This window comes from Euprymna scolopes, chromosome 29 (assembly GCF_053919585.1).
Source record: "Euprymna scolopes isolate OS-2025 chromosome 29, ASM5391958v1, whole genome shotgun sequence".
In the NCBI taxonomy this organism is placed as follows: Eukaryota; Metazoa; Mollusca; class Cephalopoda; order Sepiida; family Sepiolidae; genus Euprymna; species Euprymna scolopes.
Genome location: NC_136510.1, coordinates 3,587,856 through 3,614,563, shown reverse-complemented (window position 1 = coordinate 3,614,563; position 26,708 = coordinate 3,587,856). Strand labels below are relative to the sequence as shown.

The window sequence follows — 26,708 nt, the reverse complement described above, 5'->3', positions numbered from 1 at the left end:
TTGAACATTTTCTAACAGAACATATTTTTATTATTCACTAGTGGCACCTCCAATAAATTGAATGAAATTGACAGGAAAAATTCTTTTCACTTAAAAGAATAATTTTCTATTCACGATAGAAAACCAATTAAATGATGAACAATGAATTAATTAAATGTATTTTTGCAAAGAAATATGCAAATTAATTAACTATAAAGTGTTAATGGTATAGACCTGATACGTCTAATATATAAAAGGCTGTCTGTCTCTAGTTTTTCAAACTATCTCCTCCGAAACTAAAAGTCGCCGAGCGGCGCTAGGGGCCTCAAATATCATATTTAAGTGTATTTTATGCCCTGGCAAAGCCGGGCATCCCTGCCCCACTAGTATATTTAAAAAGAGCAGATAAACCTTTTTTTATATTTTAAAATAAGGAGGACAAAAATGGCTGGAAGAAAAAAGATTTATTTGAGGGTTTAAAAAAACAAATTATTCTGTATTATTCTTTAATTTTTTTTTATTTTCATTAAAAAATTGAATGCATAGTCTAATATTTATGAATACCTCCATTTTGAACTGACTTTTAAATTTCAACATTTTATCAATAACAAAATCGTTTCTTTGTCAAAATGTAATAGAGTACAATGCATATTATTAGTCAATGTTTTTTTCTGAACTTTTGGGGGTAATTTAGGTTGGCATAAATTACTTTCATAGAAAACTAGCTGGCATCCCGGCATTGGGCAGTCGTACAATACACTTAAACATTGTATTTTAATTCATGCAGATGCATATATGTTATTATAGAATGAATCCTCTATTAAATATTATATATTATGAGGAATAATTTGCTTGGTGAACTAATTTGCAAAGAAATTAAAAAAAAAAAAAATGAAGATAATATCGTTCATCAAATTCCGTCTGTGTTTATTTACAATATCATATCAGCTGATATTTGAACTTGACGATGAATGTCCTGGAAAAACTCACTTCTGATTAATGTTTAGTTTTAAAATGTGCAACCAAAGAAATGATTCGCGGTGATTTTAAATAGTACCTCTTTCTTTTATCATAAATTGAAATCATTAATAAAAAAAAATTGAAATGGCGACGTACACCCGAGCTTGAACAGGGGATCATTCGATCTGTAGTCGAATGCTCCACCACTAAGCTATATCTCCAGATTATAATATTTGCTTTTTTTTTTTTTTTTAAGAAATAATTTGCTGAGATTTTATTATATTCCTTGGCCAGTATAACAAAATATTCTCCTGTAAAAATTATTTTTTATCTATGAGAGAAAAGCTATTTTTAAGATCAGATTTTTTTGATTTTCGATACTTATCGCATGAATTTCTGTACAAAACATATCTAAGAACACTGCCAGACATATAAATTAACTTTGTGTGAAATTTGCAAAAGATAGGCTCAGCTGTTTCGGAACCTATAAGGAAATAACTCACACACACACACAAAGTGACTTTTATATAATAGTAAAGATAAAAGTTATGTTTAGTTATACTGATATTCTTTTCTGACGAGGCTCATTTCGAAGAGTCCTCTAAAAAATAAATAAATAAAAATAAATTTAAAAAAAAAAAAATGAGCATGTTTTGTTTTGTTTTTTTTTTAAATCGGCACCAAACGGGGAGACAGTCAAAACACAAGAACATCTGCCATATTCGGATCAGATATTCTTAAACAACTTTTATAAAGTAGATGAACTCTGAGAGACATGATAGCTTCTGATCAAACTCAGAAAAAGATTTTTATGACGACAACCTCCATCTCTACAAGAAATTAGCAGAGTCAAAGATAAGATTTATATTTCTAAACTTGTTCAATAATTCTCGTTTCTTATTAAATTATACTGTACATAGCCTTATTAACATTATTGTCCCATCGACGAGATGTTGCATCCCTCTGCCTGTTCTACAAATACTTCAATGGTGAATGCTCTGACGAACTGCAAACACTTGTACCTCCCCGACGTAACTAAACCCGACAAGATACTAAGTCTCATCCCTTTACAGTAGAGATCCCTAGGTGCAAGAAAGCCTTTTACTCCAATAGTTTCTTCCCCAGAACTGCGGGTCTTTGGAACTCCCTTCCGGGATTCTGCTTTCCCAACTGCAATGATATGCAGAAGTTCAAGTGTAATGTTAACAAATATCTTTCTACTCTTCTCCCTTCATAATGACCCCGCTAATTAAGTCCCTAATAGTAGTCCCCTGCTTCAAAGTGGCACTGTGCCTTGTTTGGGGTGAAAATTGAATAAAAAAAAAAAATAAAAAAATTTTAACAACTTTGTGTACAGACACACACACACATCAAAATTATTTGAAAACCAGAAAATACCAAGGGAAATTTTATTAAATGATAAAATCATTTGTTTTTGTTTAAAAATTTTTATGTCGACCCCCCCCCCCCCCTATCAAAGACCGTTGATTTTAGTGTTTTTTCTTCTTCATTTTAAATTTTATAATCTTTGGAGATTAAATCCACGCGGAGTGAAGAAAAACCGAAAAGAAAAAGATTGAGTATGCTTATTAAATTTGTCTTGTGATGCTTTTTCTAAAAGCGCATAACTGATCTAAAATATTCTCGTGTTGTTATCGGCAAAATTCTTCTTTATGGCATCACCATCGATGAAACACAGAATGAGGATCGCAGAAATTTTATAGTTTTTATTTTTAAGAGAAAAGTAACATTTATTGAAGACTTGCGGACAAGGATGATATGCAGAAAAGTTCCAATAGGACTGCATAGTAGCATAATCATGTTGACACACTGGTTATTACTGGATTACCAAAGTTAAGCAACTTGGAACCTAGTTAGTACCAGATGGGTGATTATTTGAAGATACCAAGTACTGTATGTAGGAAAAAAACTCAACACCTCCCTGCAAAAATTCAACTTGGATATACATGTGACTGGGAACTGTTTGTAAATTTGGTATTTCCTAGAAACTTCCGCTTTTGGAGGAAGCCGGTCCAACCTGTATAGGATAAATGTGACCTTGTTTTTTTATAGTAGCAATGAATTTTAAATGCTTCTGGTGCAAAACGTTAAAAATTCCGTTTAGTGAATCGGAAAAATTAAAAAAACACATTGTCGATTTCACGTCGGACAGATGTGTTTATTCTTCTTGTTTTGACTTTTTTTTTGGTTCATTCCTTTTCACAGCGCCTATTATTTATCTGTTTTCGCGTTTCTTATTTCCAGACATACTTAACGTAGGATAATTTTAGAGCCTTTAAAAGATCACCGCTCGTTTCTTTTCAACTACGTACGCAACAAACTGCAAGAAGCATTAACATCTTCCCAATTGCACGTTAATTCACAGCTTAACACACGTTGCAGAAAAGTGCAACAGATGTTAAACGCTTAGAATAAAAATCTATAAACACTATCAAATTATATCTTAAAAGAAATTAAATTGAAATGCATTTTTTTCTTGTTAAACATCAAACATTGTTTTGCAAAATGGTGAATCAGAATCAAATAATTTACACTAAAAAACAAAAATTCAATAATATCTCTGCAGGAAACAGCGGATTTGAACCTCAAACGTTTAATAACAGATTTTTATTAAAGCTAAGAAAATAGAATATTATATATTTATTAAAGACAGTTTCTTGAATTTTTGTAGTCAATAGCTTTCTTCCTATACAATCGACATTTGATTCTGAATCACCAGTCCATTTTACAAAACAATTTTTTTTATTTTTTTTATTTTACACAGGGGTCACCACTTATCAAGGCCCGGAGGCCACTCGAGAATAAAGGTTATTGAGTGTACAGTAATCAATGGGATAAGAATTTGTTTACGTTGAACTTGAAGACAACCAAATTGTAGTCAGTTGGAAAACAGACAAACGGAAGAGAGTTCCACAGGCATACAGTTCTAAGAAAGAATCTTTGTTCATGGAATCTACATTTTGATTTAGGCACAGATAAAAAGTGGGGGAAATTATTGAAAGTGGTTTCAGCTAGACGAGTGTTTTTCGTGAAAGTTTGGCAGGCGAGGGGGGACCATAGATTGGGCTCGCAACGTCTCTTCTCTGGGAAAGAGGTTGCAGGGAAGAGAAAAGAGCATCCCCCACTAAGCCACGAAGTCAATTTTGAACTCTGTCAAGGCAGGATAGGCTGCTTCTAGCAACTCCTGCCCAGAAAATGTGTTTCCATTTAGTTTCTTTCAAGATAATTTATCTACTTTGGAAGATTTTTAAAATGGATGCCATCTTGAATAATAAGCTAGATGGCAGCAGCAGCAGCAGTTAATATGAAATCTGTATCTGCAAGAAAAAAAAGTTCCTTTTGCTTTCTTTTCCTTCTTTTTTGTTGAGAGAAAGAGAGTCCGCTTTATCGTCACTATATCATGCTTGCCCCATGAGTCAATCGCTTAATGTGTAGAGACTGTGACTTGATGAAGAATATCATGAGAGGATTGAAAATGATAAGTGGAATGAACAAAATTTGATGAGAACAGTTACCATTTTATCAATTCTTGAAACAAAGAATACACAAAACATTTAAAATTCATTCAGATGCGTTAATTTATTCTCATCTGAGCTTTCGACATGTTGAAAGTCATCATCAGGATATGGAGGATATCTCATTAGAAAATCTGGACGATTTGAAAAGTTTGAAATAATTTGTTTTTAAATGTGGATGACATTTAACAAGAATATTTTGAGTCTTACGTTATATTATGTAGCAGATAAAAAAAAAATTAATACTAACGAGTTACGACTAATCAAGCCTGAAAACCAGTCGAGGACAACGATCATGAAGAATATCATGAAAGGATTAAAAATGATAAGTGGAATGAACAGAATTTGATTTGAACACTTTATGAGCAAAAGCAAACATCCAATCTGAACAGGAATGTTTGTTTTTCTTATAAAAATCCATTTCATTGAACTTGTTATGTTAGAGAAATGTTGAAGTGCTTGGAGACATCTATGGTATGGGTGTTGCTAAACAAGTGGGTATTGTCAATATTATATTCACTCCTGTGAGAGCGGTTTTGCAAACACAAACTCACACATTCAGTTTTTATTTATATCAAAACTAGCCTGGGTGCCTGGTGTTGCCTGAGTGTTTGAAGGTATGTGTTGCGCGATAAAAAAAAAAGTGGTAGTAGGTAGGCAGGCTTGAACCCATACCGTGAAGGAGGAAAATAATGTGAAAAAAAAAAAATGTGACGTCTTTGCTGTTGCATCCATCAGCAAACCAGAAGTGGCAAAGGTTTAAATTAAGGCTAGCCAATCGAAAAGAGGGGATGACTTTTGAAAATACCAACGAAAAAACCGACCCCTCCCTGTAGAAAAGTGCCCAGTTGAGGGTGAAGGAATTAATGTTCTTAGCCAATTTTTCGATATTTGTCGTCCGAAGGATCGAGCTTCAAACTGATAATGATCTCGTGAAAATCTGTCGTCTCTGTTGAAAGTTTTAGGCAGACATTCATACATACATATATACATTTAAACAGACAGGTGAGATTTATATTATAGATGACACTTATAATAAAGTTGTAGTGATTATGCACACGGATTTTAGGCTCAGCATACCATGTAAGAATTCTGCATCACACTAATTGTCTTGAAAAAGGTATGTATATGCTTCTAACCCCTTACAGGTTTGGGATAAAAATTAGGATAGAAATTTTTTTTATTCACTTCAAACAAGGTATATTGCCACCAAGATTTAAGGGGCTCTTGTGAATTAAAACGGGCTTTCATTCAGTCTCGAGAGACAACTGATACCCTCTGTAAGGGTGGCCGTGCATGTAATTGTGAAGCAAGGGTTGCGCAATCTCTATCACACTTCTTCTGAATCGGCATTGTTGCATCCCAGTGGCAAGGAGAAGTCAAAGACTACTGGAAATAATGCAGAGATGAGTGAAGTGCGCATACAGCACCTGGTATTCCCAAATGGTCATCCATTTTAGTACTGACCAAGCTCAACATTGCTTAACTTCAGTGATCTAACAGGAACCAGTGTGCCAATGTGATTATGTCATATACTATGAATTAGGAGCTAGATTTATAGGGTTGCATCCTAAGTGAGGAGTTGTGCAACAAGATGTTTGTTCACATTACATTTAAATTTTTGTATGTTGGTAAGGTAAAGGAAACAGGAAGGGAATTGCAAAGGTAAGTGATTCAAGAAAAGAAGCTATCGAAGTAGGTTTTATGGCATTTGACAGCCAGTGTAGTGAAGGGGTAGAACTTTGCGGTTTGTCTGGAACATCTACGTTGAGCGGAGTAAAAATACAAGTTCATTGGAGCACATTCCATTGAAATACTTCTAAAACAAGCACAGGGATACACCTGAAACTTTAGTAAGGAAACTTGTTAATCAGATGGAAAAATCTGATATGAGACCAATCCCTTCTCTGGATTATCTTGACATTGTTTCAAGTCTTGGATTTCTTCCTGCCACTGGATTTATAAGCAACATCGCCTCAAGAGAAAGAGAAAAGGATTTGTAATAACAAGTATTAGATAAGAACTCTAAATCTAATAAATCCAATATAAAAAAAAAGATGAATAAACGATTTTCTAAGCGAAAAAAAACTTGAAGGTCATCATCAGCATCACACAATCTGGACAGGCAATCGTTCAAATATTGCATCAAGGTTGTCCTCCTTAAGGCAGAGAATAGATTTATTGATTAGCTTGTTTCTTTCGATCTAACTGAAACAGTGTACACGGTTCTATGAAAATATGTTCGTTTTATTGGATACTAGCAGGCAGCCCGACGTTGCCCGGTCGTAAAACTTGCATGAATATTATATTTTAATGCAGAATTCTTATTTATTAGAAACAGAAATACCGGAGGTTTAAACGTAACGTTAAATTCCTTTAAGTAAAAAAAAAAACAAAAAAACAAAAAACAAAGAAACTGAAACATGTACATGCAAGTTTATACTTTTTTTTTCTAAACAGCTCATTTTTTGTAAGTAAAAAAAAAAAAAAAACTCAAGCTGAGATCAAAATCAAATCCTAAAGACAGTCAAGTACAATAATCATTAGACCAGTTTTACATGATGTTTAAAAATTACAAACTTATACTTAACATAAGGAAGCGGTCATGTTTCACAACCGTGTATGCGCAGTTATGAAACAGTTAAAACCAGATAAAAATCTGATACCTCCATCCCCCAGTACCAATTTTTCAATTTTGACCCTAAAATTCAAACAACAAACTAACGTATGGCAAATGAACGATGTTAAACGTAAAAATCGAAAAAACAAAAAAGAAAACAGAAAAACGAACATGTGAAAAATGGCTTGAATAAGGCTGTTTCGATATTAAAATTTAAAAAATCGGTGTGTACCCAGGTGTTTTTGGGTGTGTGGTCGGGGGTGGATAAGTGAAGTAAAACAAAAAAACAGAAAAACGAACGTTACATGAAAAATGGCTTAAATAACACTGGTTCAATATTTAAATTTAAAAAATCAAAAAGAAAAAAAAGAAAAGAAAAAAAGACATCTCACACCACGATTCGAACCCAAAACGTTTAGATAACGAACCAACGCACTAACCAACTGAGCTAACGCGACGTACATGAAATTTAGTCATTTCTTTAACTATTTAAAGTAAATCAGGTCATGACGTAATCTGACGCATGCGTAGAACCGGTCGTCGTCACGAGAAGACCGTTTTTGTTGACCCCCTCCCCCGTCGAAAATTGTCGATTTTGAGGTGAAAAAATTAACGTTTTTGGCCAATTTTTCGATATTTTTCGAGCGAAGGATGGGCCTTCAATATGATACCGAAATTGTGAATTTTCGTTATGTCTGTCGAAAGTTTTTAGCAGACACACAAACACACATACATACATACACACATTTTCACTTTTATATATATAGACTAGCGGGGGTTACCCGGCGATGCCCGGGTGTCTTGAGGTAAATCAAAACTCCGGGGGAGGGGGGGGGTTAAATAATAATAAAAAAATGTTTTGGTAGGTGAGTATGAGAATCGAACCCGTACCCTTGAGTTGGAAATTAATGTGTGAAAAAAAAAACGTGCGATGTTACCATTGGGCCACCGCGACATACAGCGTAGACGTGTTTGAATTTATTTATCTAACTATAACTATAAAAACAGGCGTGCGTAATAAAAGTTAACTTTGCTGCTTCCATTTGACCTAATTAAGAAGGTCAAATAGAAGTCACGCAGCGTAAGCGTCTGTTCCCGGTGCATTGCCGCGAACACGTCCGTTTGAGTTTAGTTTCATTTTATTTATACTAAAAAGCCCAATCAACACGCGAGAAGCCAAAATAACAATGATTTTGTAAAAATCGACGTAAATAAATCTATACGCTACGCGCTTTCCTAATTCTTAGATATTATGATATAGGACCTATATACACAGTTTTAAGCGATAGTAACGACCCCGGGAGCGCGTGCGAAAAAAGCCTTTTGAAGACATACACGAAATGTCACACACATTTTGCCTTTTATATATATAGATGGATTATTTGTTAGAGTACCTGTCACATGATAATAGACTTATAATATTAGTTTGATCTGCGTTCTTTGCTTTGTGGCATATCAACTCTTTTTCCTCATCTTTATTGTTATAATCACAACGTTTCAGCCAGTGTAACCTTCGACCTTCTTTAGATACTTTTTTTTATTACATTTTCACCTCAAACAAGGCACATCGCCACTTTGATGTAGAGGGCTACTATCAGGGATATAAGCTACAGGGGTACTATGTGGGGAGTTGGGCATCAAGATGTCGGTTCACATGACACTTGAACTTCTGCATGTCAGTACAGTTGGGGAAGCAGGGACCCAGAAGGAATTCCAAAGTCTAGCGGTTCTGAGGAATCACTACTGTAAAGGGGTGGGATTTAGCTGCTTGTCAGGTTTGGCAGGGGTATTTAAGTCGAGGGGGTACAAGTGCTTGCAGTTCAGTTTTTTAATTTGAGAATCTTCTAGTTAAACTTTGAGAACCTGTACCAAATTTCAAACTGAACCATTTTATCCACATGGTAGATTTGTTCTTAGCGTGTTAATTATGATTTGCTAGAAGTGTTAGCTTTTTTTTTTTTTTTTTGTTATTTTTAGTAATTATTACTTGTATCTCAAGCTCAAGAAGAAAATCATTTGGAAGCGATTAGTGACATGAAGGTGTTGATTAACAATTTTTGATGCGAAGACACAATAGATATTGTAAACGATTAATTGAAGACTAGTTGTTACTTCATCTGTGGGATTTCAGGTCATAACTTTATCAAAAATATTAGTGGCTACTGATGCACCCTTATACAATTTGATGTACAAGATCCCAAAACTACATGGAAAACATATTACTCAACTAAAGTTATAATTTTAAAAAAGTTTGTATTTTGTGAAGTCAAAACAATATTAATGGGTCTTTTGCTGATCGGTATGATTTGATACGTACACAGCATAATCACGTTGACACACCGGTTCCCGTTAGATCATCGAGGTTAAGCAACGTTGAGCCTGGTCAGTACTAAAATGGGTGACCATTTGGGAATTCCAGGTGCTGTATGTGCTCTCCGCTTATCTCGGCATTGTTTCTAATTGTCTAGCACATCTCCTTGCCACTGGACTCGAGCAGTGCTGATTCAGGAGAGGTGTGGTTGGAGATTGCGCAACCCTTGTCTCACAATTACTCATGCAGCTACCCTTACAGGGCGTAGCCATTGTTTCCTGAGACTGAACGGAGGCGTTGATGATATTAGATAAATCTCACTAAAACAGGAGATAAAAAAAAAAAAAAAAAAAAAAAATTCTGTTTGCAATTCTTGCTGTTTTGAGACTCCATTATGAAAATATATATATATATATATATATATATATATATATATATATATATATATATATATATATATACATACAAGACACATTCCAAAAAGTAAAGTCTCCTATTCTTTTTTATTTTTAACTCCAAAAGTTGAACTACTAAAACAAGAGTGATACCATTAAAACGAGCGACTTTTGTACTCCAGAATTTATTTTTCTACATAGTCGACACCATTCTCAATGCACTTTTGTCAAAAAAAAAATCAATGACGCATCTCTGCTTTAGACGCATATCCATGGCAGGGGTTGCTGTCTTAGAGTCTCCTACCATCAATATCTACAACAGGGATGAAACTTTCAGACTATGAATGCATAAGTTCAATCATCATAATGTAATTTGTAATCCCCTCTGAGTCATTCTGCCGGAATACGAAATAGATATATTTCTTTCAGAATGCCCCTTGTATATAACTTTAGAACAATTTGCAGAGGTAAAACATTATGCGAACCAAATTTCATATTCCAAGGTCGAATAGCCTAAAAAGTAGTGAGTATAGATCTTTTAGAAGTTGAATTGATACAATCTGGATGACCATGTAAGACAAATTCAAAATACTGTGACAATCATAAACACTTAAAACACTCCACAACTTCACAATCTAGTGGGAATGGTCTCACAGAAAGAACATTGCTAATCTTTCTTCATGGAAGGTGCTCGACTGAGATCCCAACTTTGGTTCCCTTCTTTAGAACATTCACAGAAGGAACTTTTTTTTATTGCCACAATTTTCCCTTCTGCTGTGAATAATATCAAACAGTATTTTCATGAAGATAAAGCTTCCCACCTGTGGAGGACATTACCATTGGACTGCTTCTCTGCAGACTACAGCATGAATTTTTGAGATGAGGATTAGTTATTCGTATTATTTGCATTATTCACACTACTGTTCTCATCTCGTAACCTCCAACATCTTCAGGAGTATCTTGTCAAACTAGACAGAAACATTCCAGAGTTCGACAAGATACACCTGAAGAAGGTCAGAGGTTACATCAACTGAAACGTTGCGAAAATGACACTCAAGATGAGAACAGTAGTTCGAAGAATACAAATAATACGAACTTGTCTTATTACCACCACTTCAAAATTTTTCTTTCTTCCTCCATGTGCCTAAGATCAAAGAGCATTTACATAAAGATAAAACCTCCCACCTGTGGAGCACATTACCATTGGACTGCTTCTCTGCCAACTACATGATCGACTCTTAGTCAAAATGTCAACAAATATTTGTCGACCCATCCTATTAAGTAATCAAATTTTGTTTATTCCATGAATCGTTTCAAATCCTTGCAGAATATTCTTCAGCTTCCAATTTCGACTGAGCTCCAATCCCTTGTTCTATCTTGTAAGACATTCACAGCAAGAACATGTCTTTCTACCACAACCAAAACAACTTCCTTTTTTCCTATGTACATCTAGTATCAAGTAGAATCTTCACAGAGTTATTTTACAAGAGCTTTCCATCTGTGAAACACGTTACTAGGGGACTGCTTCCCTGCGGATCACAATAGTCATATTCAAATCCAATGTCAACAGATATTTGACATAAGCAATCAAACTTCGTTGTTTGCATTATTCTCAATCCTCTCATGATATTCTTCACCTTTCAACCAACAATCATTCCATCTTATTATTAGCTCTTATCTTCGAATGACTAAGTGGTGTTTCATTAGTTGAAAAAAAAAAAAAAAAAAAGAAGCTACCTCTCACATGCAACTACTACAATGCAATGAAAACTACAGAGAAAAAAATGAGTGTCAATAGAACTTACAAGACTCAAGTTATTAGCTTTCAACCATGAAATTGGACCAAAATCAACAGAAATTAGACCATTCCTGTAATGATCCGGTTCCTGTTGATTTTGCAGTGGGAGTTTAGTTCTGTGCAGTTCTAGGAAGTTCACCCTCCCAAGCTTTGCCTTCTCTCTTTGAGGAGAGGTTAGTTTATTGCTGATCGCCTGAGGCCCCCTCACCGGGGAAGACCGACAGGGCTGCCCAGGGACTTTTTGCAGGTCAGAGTGACCCTCCTTGGGGGTACTGACTTCTCAATCCCCCTTTCCGACCCTGGTGTCACAGCTCTTACAGTGGGAGAGAACAAAACAACTACTATTAGAGGAAGGAGGGAGATTGTCGTATATCTAATATATTAGAGTTGTCAATCTCTTTATAGTTTCTTTCTCATCAATAGTTTTGTTCCAGTATTTGATGCTGATGCGCCAGTTTTTATTGTATATCATTGCAACATGTTGTTACGAATAAAATGTAATTCAATTTAGTTCCTTCTGGAAAATACTTTGTATAAGTGGGAAGTATTTTCAAATAGTAACAATTTAAAAAAAAATAGGGGAAGTAAATCTATTTGTCTATAGGGTGTTATTTCTCTTTGATTGGAACAAAAAAAAAAATCAATTTTAAAATCTTTTTAAAAAAGAAAAGCAAAACAAATTTAAATTAACTACCAAGCAATAACGGATCGATACAGCTAGATGATCATAATTTACTCAAATTTTAACCATCTATGACCTGGTTGAACTAATTTGTTCAGTTATAAATAAATGAATATATGGTAACCGTATAAATAAAGTGGGAATTGATTCAAACACGTCTTGTACGTATCTGGGCAGATGTCAGATACCTCCAGATTGCACAACTGTCCAGTGCTTACATTCAGTATGCCACCATCTGTCTCGGAGAGTGGAGAATTTCGTTTATTGTCATAAACACACTTTTTTTCAAGCATTGTGGATAATAATGAAGGTAAGTTTATGAAATGAAAAATTCTCAGTGGTTCTTTAATTTTTGAACTTCATAGTTTTTTCAGTTTGAAGACAATCATAGTATCATTACCCTTAAAAGTAACTAAGATTAACAATTTTTTTTTTTTATCATTTACGTCATAATTCATGCCATAAAGGATTAAAAATTTGCACAATTTTTATTCTTTTACCTATGGTTTAAATAAAATTAAAGCTGTAACACCAGTGTTAATATAAAAACCAGCTAAATGATTTTCATTAAAAAGTCTGAGGAATGTTACATAGTTTTGGTTACAGACCGACACGAAACGTCCATTATAATAAGATTTAAAAGCACTAATAACCATAGAAAACATGTACAACAACAAGAAACAATTTCTATTGTTTACTATTTGTGAGCACAAATTGATAGCTTGCCACCTTCATCGATGGAGGCTGATCAGTAGCTGTGTGTTTCCTGATTACATAATTACTCAACAGCTAGAGTCAATCATCCAGGTTATACAGTAATTGTGAAAACTATCAAAGAAAACAGTTTCCAGTGGTCACCAAAAGCAATTGATTTTCCTTAGCTTACTTATATGTTTGCGAACACATAATCAGACAATGTTTGGATCTTTAGACATCCATTATATATGATAAAAACAGTCATTACAGACATGGATGTAACATTTTCACAACTGACCATCGGTCAGTCAGTCCCACTTAACCTTGATTCTGCATTCAACCTTGCAAAGTCAAGCTGATCTGTTAAGCTACTTAAAAAATTACTTTAGAGAGACAAACTATTGGCTTTGCCATTTTAATGAATGAAGTTAATTTTCTCAATGAAGATTAATTCTACTACAAGCTCAATTTAATATTTATAATATAAATCTGTCTGTTTACAAAAGGAGATGACTTTCAAAAATATTGGCAAAAAAAAAAAAGAAAAAAAAAGCGACCCTCCCCTCCTAGAAAAGTGCCCAGTTGAGGGTGAAGGAATTAATGTTTTTATCGATTTTTTTTATATTTGTCGTCCGAAGGTTTGAGCTTCAAAATGATCACAATCTCATGATAATCGCCTCTATTGAAAGTTTTAAGCAGACATACAAATATACATACATACAAATACGTTTGTATATATGTACGTTTGTATGTCTGCCTAAAACTTTCGACAGAGGCAACGGATTTTCACAAGATCATTATTGTTTTGAAGCTCGACCCATCGGACGACAAATATAAAAAAAAAAAAATAAAAAAATATTCATAAAAATATTAATTCCTTAATCCTCAACTGGGCACTTTTCTACAAGGAAGGATCGCTTTTTTCAACGACATTTTTAAAGTCATCCCCTCTTTTCTACTGACTAGCCTTAATTTAAACATTTGTTACTTTCAGTTTGGCGATGGGCCCAACAGCAAAGACGTCACTTTTTTTTTTCACGTTTTCCCTCTTCGCGGTACATGTTCGAGCCTGCCTGCCTACTACCACATTTTTTTTTTTGCTCAACACATACCTCCAAACTCGGCAACGCCAGGCACCCAGGCTAGTTATATATATATATATATATATATTAGCAAGCTGTCTGGCATTGCCCAATCGTGAAATACCCTTACATATATTTATGCAGATTTAGTTTTTATTCTTATAGAATTAATTCTCTATTGATTATAATATTATACCTAATATATAGTAATGATTTCAAAAGTTTTATATATATGCATATATGTTAGAGAATGGATAGAGATAGAGAGAGAGGAGAGGTGAGTTATAGTGTAGACACGTTGGCCGGAAGTAAAAGATCAGCTGATTTGATTGCATGTGAGTCATGTGATCAGGTTAGTTGAATCGTTAAGAGTTGATTTGGACTCAGAAGACAACGGACGGCTTCCCGTTGTCTCCTCCTCTTCACTAGGGTGGGGGGGGGAACGAACGCTGACGTGTATATAAGAAGAACCCACACTGGCCGATTTCACTTTCCACCTTCTGCAGGACATCTGGGAAAAGTGAAATAAACTATAGAACTAATTCCTTGTCTTGGAGTGATTGAATCTTCATCCGAAAACAGGTATCAAGTCTCCCTCCAGGACGAGAAATTTCCAGATGGTCCAACATCGAAGAAGCAGAGGTAGGTTTTGAAAATACATGTCACTCACACACGATTCCCTTTATGATACAGCATAAATATATAACACGTCATCTCTTCTAATCCATTATTAGAGATGATGCAACAAACACTCAACCCTTTATTATAGAGCAACAACATATATATATATATATATATATATATATATAAAACTTGGGGACATCAGCCAGAATTGAAACCCAAACATAGCTCTCCAACATTATTTGTTACCATCTGAGCCACGTTCACACATATATAAAAACTACAAAAAATAACGTTGAACCTATAAATATATATTTGTGCATGTGCAGAGAAGTGCTTTAAGTCAACTTACACTTGCTAAGTTTCAAGTCTTTTCAATTTTGACTAAACTTTAGTATAATATTGACTAAAGAGGTTTCTAGTTACTTTTAACTGGCTGACTGAACCATGCTCATGAATGTGTAGTGACATTAATGCTTATGCAAAACAAACAATAAAGAATATCTTGCCCGACTTTGTATTAAGTACTTTTGCATTAACCTCGTCAAAACTTCATTGGTTGCCACACCTCTGGGAAATATATACAGCTTGTTCACCACAAGAAAAGCATGTAAATACGTTCGCTGGAAGATTTGTGGAGAGCTGCAACTTGGCAGATCGAACAGGTGGGAAAATGAACCACTACTTTTTAACATCAAATGGAAAAAAGTGTTCTATGAAAGACATACAGGCACGCAGATACATAAAAGCCAAGGCCATCAAGCCAGATATTGTAATATGGGACAAGCCCGAAAGAACTGCGCTTATTATCAACGTGCCCGGCGTTGCCCGGATGTTTGGAGGTGTACGTTGAAAAAAAAAAAAAAAAAAAAAAAGTGGTAGTAGGCAGGCAGGCTTGAACCCATATCGCAAAAAAGGAAAAAAAAAAAACGTCTTTGCTGTTGCATCCATCGCCAAACCAGAAGTGGCAAAGGTTTAAATTAAGGCTAGCCAATCGAAAAGAGAGGATGACTTTTGAAAATATTGGCAAAAAAACCGACCCCTCCCTGAAGAAAAGTGCCCAGTGTAGGGTGAAGCAATTAATGTTTTTAGCCATACACTCCAAACCTCTCACCTACCGACTACCACTTTTTCAAGCATCTCAACAACTTTCATCGCCACCAGAACGCAAGATTTTTATATTACTGACATAAATACACTTGTTTTGCGTTGGTAAACATGTGTTGATTCTGATGGTGCTTATTTTGATCAGTAAATTTTTGTTTGAGCTGAGATATGTTCATCTTAATTTAAAAGTTAAAAACTGCAAGAACTTCCTTGTACACAGAAACTTTGAGAGAAATCGCTCGAGTTAAATGCAAATTACAACTAATGAAAACAATTGAATTAGAAGTATTATTCTTAATTCAAAAGTGAGGAATATTTTAGCATATATTTTATGCAATTAAAAATATATTTCATCTCAAAAGATTCCTGCTGAAGAAGTGATGTATCAAAGATAAAAGAAAAGGATGAAAAAAAAATATTCAAAATGAGTTTTTCTGCTCTCTTTCTCCCCGCCCCCATGGGTTAAATAGTATTTATCCTTGTGTTGATATTTCCTATTGTTTGTAATGGATTATTCCAATCTGTTATCTCTGTTTGTTAAGAGTTAGAGAGAAAGAGATGGAAGCGAGAGTGATAGAGACTATAAGAGTGGAGTTAGATAAAAAAAAAAAAAAAAAAAACAGTTACAGAGGGGGAGAGTCATAGGCAAACATTTAGAGAGAAATCGCTTGATGAATTAATTGTAAATAACAGCTAATTAGAACTTGGAAATATTATTCTCAACTCAAAAGTGAGGAATATTTTAGCATATATTTTGTGTGATTAAAATCTATAGAGAAAAACTCGAGCGAAACAAACGTTGATTAATTATGCTTTAACATAATAGATACATCCCAGTTTAAATAAAAGATTCCTGCTTTTCTCAAAGAAGTGATGTGCCAACGATAGGGAAAGAGGATCGATAATGGAGAATTGGACTTTAGGATACAAAACAAAATGGATGAGAATAGAGAAGAAACAGAAAAATCTCTGCGATTTTAATGAGTTAAAACTGGCAACTTGAACGCAACAACAAATCAATAAATAAAAATGGTAAAAAAAAATAAATGAATAAATATACACGTCTACATCACAATCATTGCAATAAAATTATACCTAAATCTACTTTGATAGTTCGGCATTTGATCGATTTTTCAGTCGCCGCCCCCCCCCCCATTTTTCTCACCCCTGTTTAACATTTTGATGATTTGAAACATACAAGATTTTGTTTCTACTTTGATGAATTAAGAACGAAATTCATTTTTTACTCATTTCAAAATTTTGGAAATCAACGTTTTAAAAATAAAAACTGAATTAAAAGAAAGAAAATTTTTGAAAACATCAAAACAAGTTCGAAAACACTTTTTTAGTCAAAGAACTTTGAAGAATTCAACAACAAAAATTTTTTTTTTAAATATCTGCGCAACTTTAATAAAACTTAGTCTTTTATCGAGTATGAGAGGAAGTAATCGGAGAGTTTCTAAAATTTTCCTGAAATTTATTGCCAATTTAGTAAAGGCGCCATATCAGAAAAAGCAGGTGTTAAAAATCACAAAGATAAATAACTTTGGCAAACGAAAAGGCAGTCATTGTTCTGAGAAAAGTTTAAGTTTTTATCACTTAACTAGCCTATCGTTATGATTGTCGACTAAAGGCAAAGTCTATCAGTAATGTATGAAATGAAACAAGCGGCGCGTGCGTGGTCCCTCTCTGGTGTTGCATGTGACGTCACAAGAAATGATGAATGTGAGTAGTGTGAAGGGTAAACATTGTCTTTACATTTTCGCAAAGTTTCAGAAAAACCTAATGGATGCGGCAAAACGTGTCAATTTTTGCAATTGAGGGGGGGGGTATTTGTGACCCCTTTTGATCTCCTGGGAGAGCCGAATTCCAATGAAAATAGACAAACGGTGCAGTTTCATGTCTTAAGACATGTATATTTGAATTAAGCAGCATGGAAAACCACTATATAGAAATACATATAAAGTTTTTGTTAGGAATTATGAAAAAAAGAGCCACAAAAGGGGGCGTTTTTAGCACTAAAAGTCCTGTGATGTGAACCAGAATTTTGCCAGGCGTTTGAAAGCATTCTAGCTTAAAAGAATTTATGAAATAAATTTTCTTTTTCACAAATAAGCTTTGAAGGCATGAGTTATATATAAAAAAAAAAAATAAACACAGTTTCATCATTTGAAATGCTACTATATAACTATATTTACATCATGCAAGCAAAACCCTTGTTGCCATGGTGACTAACAAGAGAGATGACAGTTTACAACAAGTAAGTAAGATCATGTTTAGTATTACATAAAGAATACAAGCGTTCATTCATTTCTGGAAAAAAAAACAAAGATTAATATCAAAATGAAAAGTAAAAATAGTTTCTTACCCGTCTATTCATTAAGGCAAACCGTCCCTGGCATTGCATGCAATGGCCATACTAAAAAAAAAAAAAGATTAAACATTTAAATAATCAATGAAAAAACTAACTATATGTATTTATTTTTATTATCATATATTTATCAAAATCAATGTTGGAGATCTGTACTTGTTTGGAATACTACAAATCAGCAAGGATAACATTTAAATGGCATAGATCTCTCACTTTCATATAGACTAGCATTTCAGCCCAGCGTTGCCCGGGTGTTTGGAGGTGTATGCTGAGCAAAAAAAAAAAACAAAAAAACAAGCGGTCAATTTTTTAAACTTTGACCCCTATTATGACCCCTTAATATTTATTGTTTTGGACTCAAATCAAGTTATTAAGTTAGATCCATGTCCAAGGAACCTATATCTAAAATTTCAATTGTTTATACCCAAAATTGGCGGAGGAGTCTGGTAGAGTTCTCAAAGGTCAAATCATTAAACTTTGACCCCTTAACGGCCAATTTTCTGGTCAAAAACAGATTACAAAGATTTTCCCAAATCTCAGTACCCTGTATATCAAATTTCGAGTCTATAGACTGAAAATTGACAAAGTTATTGCATAGGGAAATGTACACAGACACACACCCACACAGACAGACAGACAGACATACAGACACGTTCAATTTTATAGATATACTAGCATGGGTGCCCGGCGTTGCCCAGGTGTTTGGAGGTGTATGCTGAGCAAAAAAAAAAAAAAAAAAAAAAGGGTCAATTTTTTTAACTTTGACCCCTATTATGACTCCTTAACATTTATTGTTTTGGGCTCAAATCAAGTTATTAAGTTAGATCCATATCCAAGGAACCTACCTCTAAAATTTCAAGTGTTTAGATCCCAAATTGTCAGAGGTCAAATCGTTGAACTTTGACCCCTTAACAGCCAAATTTCTGGCCGAAAACCTATCATATAGATTTTCCCAAATCTCAGTACCCTGTATATCAAATTTCGAGTCTGTAGACTAAAAATTGACAGAGTTATTGCGTAGAGAAATGTAGACACACAGACACGTTCACTTTTATAGATAGATATATGATAGATATATTTATTTTCAAATGTGAGATGATACATAATTGTTTTCATAAACAATGTTGTAGCTCACACAAGACATGAAAGCCACAGACTTATGTAAGCTGCAACGTTTGATAGTGGAAATAATTATATATCATCTTGCATTCGAAAATCTAATTTTCTCGCTTGGTTCGCCTCATCACACATTGTCTACACTAATAAGAATCTTAATGCAAAGCAAACAACACAATTGTGAGACGAGGTAAGTAAAAAAATAATACATTTTAGAGATTTATTATTTATTCTGATGAAATAATAATCATAAAAATTATTATTTTGCAATTTTTCTTTAATCTTTACTCTAGTTAATAGTGCAAGTATTGGTTAAAAGTTTATTAAAATCTGAACACTTTTCCTCGCAGTGATTACATGCATATAAACTATACGGAACAATATTTTTGTTTAAACATTAAGCGCGTTTTTTTATTTAAAAATTTGTCTTCCATTAATAATTCAAATATGAAACGCAAATATCTTTTTAGCTTTCTGTATCATCAGAGCTTAAGCATTTTCAATGTAAAATGGGATTCAACCATGTATAGCACATTAAGAATTTGTGGATAGAACTTAAAAACCTATCAAATGATAGCGAAACTTGAGTCTTGCAGCTTTCATGGCTTGTGTGAGCTGTGACATAGTTTGATTGTGAAAACAATTACATATCTCACATTCGAACATCTATCTCTACTAGTATATAAAAGTCACTTTGTGTGTGCGAGTTCGTTCCTCATAGGTTCCAAAACGGCTGATCCTACCTTTTACAAATTTCCTACAAAGGTATTTTATATATCTGGCAGTGTTGTTAGATGTTTTGTACAGAAATTCATCCGATAAGTATCGAAAATCAAAAAATTTGATCTTAATAGTCTTTCTGTCTTAGAGATTAAAAAAAAAGGAATTTTCACAGGAGAATATTTTAAGTTACATAGGTCAAGGGAAATAAAATCTCAGCAAATCATTTCTTAAAAAAGAAAAAAAAAAGGAAAAAATTAAAAAAGAAAAAAATTAAAAAAGAAAAAAGTAAAAAAGGGAAAAAAAAAGAAAAAAAGAAAAAAGAAAAAAAAAAAGAAAAAAGAAAAAAAAAGAAAAAAAAAGAAAAAAAAGAAAAAAGAAAAAAAGAAAAAAAAAGAAAAAAAGAAAAAAAGAAAAGAAAAAAAAGAAGAAAAAGAAGAAAAAAAAGAAAAAGAAATATTGACATCTGGAAGTATATCTCAGTGGTAGAGCATTTAACTACAGCTTGAATGATCCCCTGTTCAAGCCCGAGTATATTTCAATATTTTATTTGAACTTTTTCTTATTAATGAATTCAATTTACAATAAAAGAAGAGGCACTATTTAAAATTGGCGCAAAGCATTTCTTCGTTTGCATATTTTAAAAATAAAAATTAATCAAAAGTGACTTTTCCAGGGCATTCATCATCAAGTCCAAATATCAGCTGATGTGATATTGCAACCAAACACAGACGGAATTTGATGAACGACATTATTTTTTTTTTTATTTAAAAAAAAATTGGGGGGGAAAATTAGTCCATTGGGAAAATTATTCCTTGTAATATATAATATTCAGTAGAGGATTAAATACTATAATAATACATACACAATCTACATAAATTTAAATATCACGTACAACTGGGCAACGCTAGGCGTCCAGCTAGTATACAATATTCATTTGTTTGCCAAGTGAGTTTGTTGGAGGATATAATCATAGCAAATGTACAATCCTACTTGTGAGCCATCGACCTGCTTTCTTAGTGGTTCGATGACTACATCCCTTGTTACAAAAAAGTAGGCATATTCCACAGTCAGACTTTGACGTGGTTTGCTAGAATTGTGTTAGCTTATAGACTTTTTTGTATGTAGCACGGTGGCCCAGGTGGCAGGGGACTAAACTTGCATATAAGCAAGTTGGGTTTCGAATCCTGAATCCAGATATATTCAACTGATGAGCCCAAATGAAAGCAAAACTCGTCTTGGACTTCTGCTCTGTGGTTTTCATTTAATCATAATTTATATTGATTGAAATTAATGTAATTCTTAAATAAGTCTATCCTATTTTAGTATATTGTCTTTTTTTCTCTTTCAAATTTCTCTTCAAGATTGTCTTGTCTTGAAGTGAAATTCACCTCAGATTGATTAAGCAGGCTCCTTCCAATGAATTCACCACATCTCGCACGAAAGCAGAATATCTCACATTTTAATAATTCCATAATTTATAACTTCTGTCCTACACATAAAATTTATATTTACCCTCCAAATATTTTTTCTCACGAATCCTGTTTGCATTTTAAGATTTTCTTTACAAGTTTTTATTATTATTGCTTTTATCTACTTATATTTTAATTTCATTTGATAAAATCCCTAACTTTGATAATAAATTTTTTTTTTTTAATTTAAAAACAAATCTTTTATAATTTTATTTTTCATTTCAAGATGTTTAATATTTTAAGTTATTTGTAAATTCGAAATGATTTTTATCCTTTTGAATTTTGAGGTTCGATTCTTTTTTATTTGTTTTTTTATTTTTAATTTTTTTCTATTTTCCTTATATTTAACTTAAAAGCTAAATAAACCACATCATATTGGCCAAATCCATTTAACTTTTGAATAATCTTAAATTTTATTGGAATCCAACATTTTACACAATGTATTACACAATTTCAATTGAATTTTTCTTTCCAACAACTCTACTCGTATATTAATCATTAAAAGATGATGCTCATTAATATGGACAAATTTTAAGCATGAAAATATATTTGTGAATCTTTATCAAATATTTTTTTATGGATTTCAAAAAAAAAAAAAAAAAAGAAAGAAATGTCAAACACTACATATCATCAAATATGAAAAATAGAAACGATTTGTATATAAAGTGTTTATAATTTTACCAGAGTTTTTTTTAATTGCATTTGAATACAAGCATTATTTATTAACATTTTTATTTTAAACGACTCGAGCATGCAGTGTCCACCTCCACAAATGAAAAATTTACTTTCACCACAACTAATGTTTGTGCAAAATTTTTAAAAATCCAAGACGTGATTGAGAAAAGTGAAAACAAATGAATGGATGAACAATGTGAGGGCAATTTTACCCCTATAATGCTCCCCCTAGGGAGGGCAACCAGAGTTACCCTGGAAAATTCATTCTGGCAAAAAATTTACTTTCACCATGACTAATATTTGTACAAAATTTTTTTAAAATCCAAGGCGTGGTTATTGAGAAAATTGCGAACAGGAGTGAATTACTTGACCCAATCCCTCCTTTGTTGAGGGATCAAAACATGTTTATTTTTCCATTCTGCTATTGAAAAGATTCAGGTTATAAATATTTTGTTCAGTCGGCTAATAACAGAAAATATTAAAATGTAAAATGAAAAACATTGGAATGTTTCTGGTCTTATTTTTGCATACTTATAACTTTGGAAAAGGAGTTTAAAAAAGAAATTCAATACTTCTCGTATTAATATCGACATCAACTCAAAAGTGTGGATCCCAAATCTGCAGTTAGTTTGGCTCATAGATCAACTGTTTAATCGTGATGCCATGACACAGAGCTGAGCGGTAAAAGATAACAAAATACCAAAGTCTTACGTGCAACATTAAAAGAAACTGGAATCTTAGGAGAATCTCCATCATCGCAGTAATTATAGGAGTAATTACTCATGAAAAAGAATTTCAAAAAACTACCTGGCAAATATACCTGGTGAACCAAGTGCAAGAGAGATTCAAACAATTGCACTTAAAGTGACGGTTAGAATTTTAAAAAGATCTCTCAGTTGGAATATATAAGGGTGAATTTCTGGCATCCAGTAAGCTGCCCAATCGTCAGCTTGAACAAAGAAAAAACATATCTGAACAACTTCCTGCAAATTGACAAAGTTTAATCAGCTTGTGATGGAAAGATTCAAGTCAACTGACGAGTTAAGGGCAAAATAGATTCATTGATTATAATTAAGTGAATGATTTTGCGCTACGAAACAGATACTTTCAAGAATTGTAAATGTCAAATGAATTAAAGGAATAACCCTTATCCTTGACTTGCCTATGGACCTTGATAAGTGGCGACTCGTTTGTAAAGAAATTGAAAAAAAAGAAATTAAAAAACAATACAGATAAAAACAAAGTATAACAAAAGCCCAATTATTGTTCTCCATCGAACAGTGTATTCCATATTTCAAGAGAATGCATTCAAAATAGCATCCAACTTAACTGATTGGTTAACTATCGGCAGAGACAGCTATATACTCTCTAAAAAATTCGAACACAAACCAAACAGCCAGACGTGGTACACCCCTAAATGTGCTGCTGCCATTACACACAGAAATCATTACTTCAATTGCTTTAAACGTAAAAAATGTTTTGAAACTAAAGCCGCCTTTAGAACTGCCAGTAATCACTATAAAAGGATAAAAAAAAAATTTTTTTAATGGGAAAATCCTATGCTCAATCCATTAAGTCCAATGTAGAAGAACAAAGTCTTGGTTTCCACGAGTTCTGGCAAATAACAAACAAGGTGCTAAATAGATGCGCATCCTCTAGCTCAACCATTCTCATCAAGATGCCAGCAAAGCAACAAGTCCTGACAAGATTCGAGTCATAGTACTCAAAAGCTGCAACTCATTCTTGCAAAGCTAATCAATTGATGCCTAAGAAAGAAATGCTTCCCAACACTTTGGAAAACATTAGTTTGCCCAGTAAAAGCCAACAACAAAGATTCCAGAGTTTCTCTACTGCAACCTTGAGCACATGATACAATGGGGGCAAAAAGTGGCTAGTTAATTTTGACACATCCAAAACCAAACTTCTATCTTTTCACCACAAACGCTCTGATCCACACTTGGTCCCAATTGAAACGAATGGCTGTTGTCTCAAAGAAGCTTCCTGTTTTCACAAACTTCTGGGTCTGACCTTCATCCTTGACCTGGAATATCAAATCTAGCCGCTGGAAAAATGGTTGCATCATTTTACTGCTCCAGAATGTATTTCACCTGGATGCAATCTTGTATTTGTATAAGAGCCAAATGAAGTATTGCTGCCAAATCTGAGAAGGAGCTGCTCAAAACCTGGCCTTGACAGCTCAAAACCAGCTTTGAAATGTAGTAGGTGATGCCCTTTTCTCCTTCCTGCTACCTTGTTCCCCAGAAGAGACTTTGTAAGCCTGTCTCTGCTCTATTATTTTTCTAGGAAATGCTTGTCAGAGTTTCAATCAATAGTCACCCCCCCCCCGGCTAAATTTTCACACACAAAACAACAAAAAACTCATTTTCTACAATCACTATCAACAATTTCCCACACTTTGTGTCTGTGACTAAATCTCAATGCAAATTCCATGAACAAAGTTTCTTTCCTAGAACTGCCCACCTATGAAATTATTCCACCAGGCTGCTTTCCAGTCAAGTACAACATTATCATCTTCAAGTCCAATGTAAAAAAGTTCTTGTTGAGACGTCTTGTTAAATAGTAGAATTCTACCCAATTTCCACCAGTAGCGATCACTGCGGTGTTGTCTCTCTCTGACCACCTTATATTCATTAACTCTTATCCTCGAGTAGCCTTCGAGCCTTGATAAGTGGTGAGTCTTGAAAAAAAATAGTTAAAAAATGGGGGAGGGGGGGGACTTCACCCAAATCATTAATCCTTTAAAATATTTGTTCATTTTTCTTCTGTTTACTGATCCGGCCATCACCGTTCACTTTTTACTTTATAAATAGTGAGGGGGTGGGGTGCAATTTCCAACATTAATTTGTTGTAAATTGAGCCCTCACTTAAGGCTGTAAAGACTTTCAACTGCCATTCATTGTAAAATGAGTTCTTTTACTCCGTATAGAGAGTAGAATTTTGACAACATCAAAACTTGCAATGTTTGCCGTAAATTTTCTAATGAATTAGATGAAAATTATCTGAAAACTTTATAATGGTACAAAAGTGACTAAAATCTATTTCGATATTGAAAGAGGAGAAACGAAAAGAATACAAGAAAAAAGGGGAAAAGATAAAAAAAAAAAGGGGAAAATAAGAAAAGATGGGAAAAAATACAAGACAAAAAACAAATTTAAAAAATGAAAAAGAACATTAAAAAGAAGAAAAAAGAAAAATAGTTATCAAATGTACTAGACAAAAAACAACAACAACAACAACAACAACAAAAAACAAAAAGAAACAAAAAAAATGAAAGAAAAAACAAAAATAGGGTAAAAAAAATGGTGAATAAATATTTGATAGGATGGGCGATTCATGTGAAATTCCAACAAGGGCAACTCTTAACCTACCACGACTACAAACCTGCCATAAATACAAAAATGACATAGCAATTCTTCAGGTTATTTAATGCTGAATCGAATCATTGTTTGTCTCAAGTTTTTTGTTTTACTAAGGAGTCACCACTTCAAAGCCCAGAGTTTACAGTTGTTTACAGTCAATGGAGAAATGTTGTAATTATTAGTAAATTTGGTAGATGAGATTACTTAAGAGGATGACTCATCAAGAACTTGTTTACATTGGACTTGAAGACGACCATATTGTAGTTAATTGGAAAGTAGAAAAATGGAACAGAGTTCAACAGGCATACCGTTCTAAGAAAGAAACTTTGTTCATGAAATCTAGTTTAAGTTTAGGCACAGATAAAGAGTTGTTAATATCTTCACAAATGTTCATTATGTAAATATGCAGGTAGAGGTAATTCTAGGTGAAAATAAAGATATTTTATTCAAGCCAGAAATATAGCTGACAGCTACAATGGAGTCACAAGGGACCTGAGAGCAATAGTCACTAAGAATAACTCCACAATATTACAAACGCTAGCAAATCCCAGCCTCACCACTGTACATTTCAGAATGAGATGTGAATATCAAAATACATTATTCTAGTTCGTCAACCAATTTTAAATTCAATTCAAAATGTAAATTTTACAAGCATTTTTATAGTTGAAAGATTTTCTGGTCTTGCACTTCATTGAATAGCGTACATACGATTGGCTGTTTCTTACCGATATATCTCCCATCATCTAAAGGAAAATCATATTTTATTTATTTATTTTTTATTTTACTTTTAAGAGATCAACGGGCTCCCTTCTGGAGCTAACACTTGATTCTGTTAGGATTTAAATTTATATCCGAGGGCTCTTTTAAGAATAGATGCTGTTCCCTTTATGGGTGCTATTTGTATTTCGTTACAGCTTGGTCTTCCAGGGATTGCTTCTAAGTATTTCTGAAGATTCTTTTTTTTATTAATCCAATTGCTGATATCACAACCGGTATAATGTTTATTTCTTTCAGAGACCATGTCGTTTTTAGATCATTTTTTAGGTTCTGATATTTTGTTATCTTTTCCCGTTCTGCTCTATTAAGGCCAAAATCATTTGTGACTGTGACATCGATAATGAGAGCAGTGTGTGTGTGTGTTTGGCTAAAACTCAGACACTACCAAAGATACATTTACAAACTTCACA

General features: G+C 33.5%; 1 protein-coding gene and 2 pseudogenes across 1 annotated transcript in view; 1 reads left to right on the top strand and 2 right to left on the bottom strand.

Annotated features, from left to right (window-relative positions):
- Window positions 1–26,708, bottom strand: part of LOC145252453 (zinc finger FYVE domain-containing protein 21-like) — a 120,575-nt gene that overhangs the window by 86,210 nt on the left and 7,657 nt on the right. Inside the window, exon 2 of the mRNA XM_080111855.1 lies at window positions 18,156–18,206. Within this exon, the coding sequence (XP_079967981.1) occupies window positions 18,156–18,206 (51 nt within the window). The remainder of the gene's footprint in view (window positions 1–18,155; window positions 18,207–26,708) is intronic.
- On the bottom strand, window positions 5,894–6,011 carry LOC145252885 (5S ribosomal RNA; annotated as a pseudogene).
- On the top strand, window positions 9,409–9,526 carry LOC145252928 (5S ribosomal RNA; annotated as a pseudogene).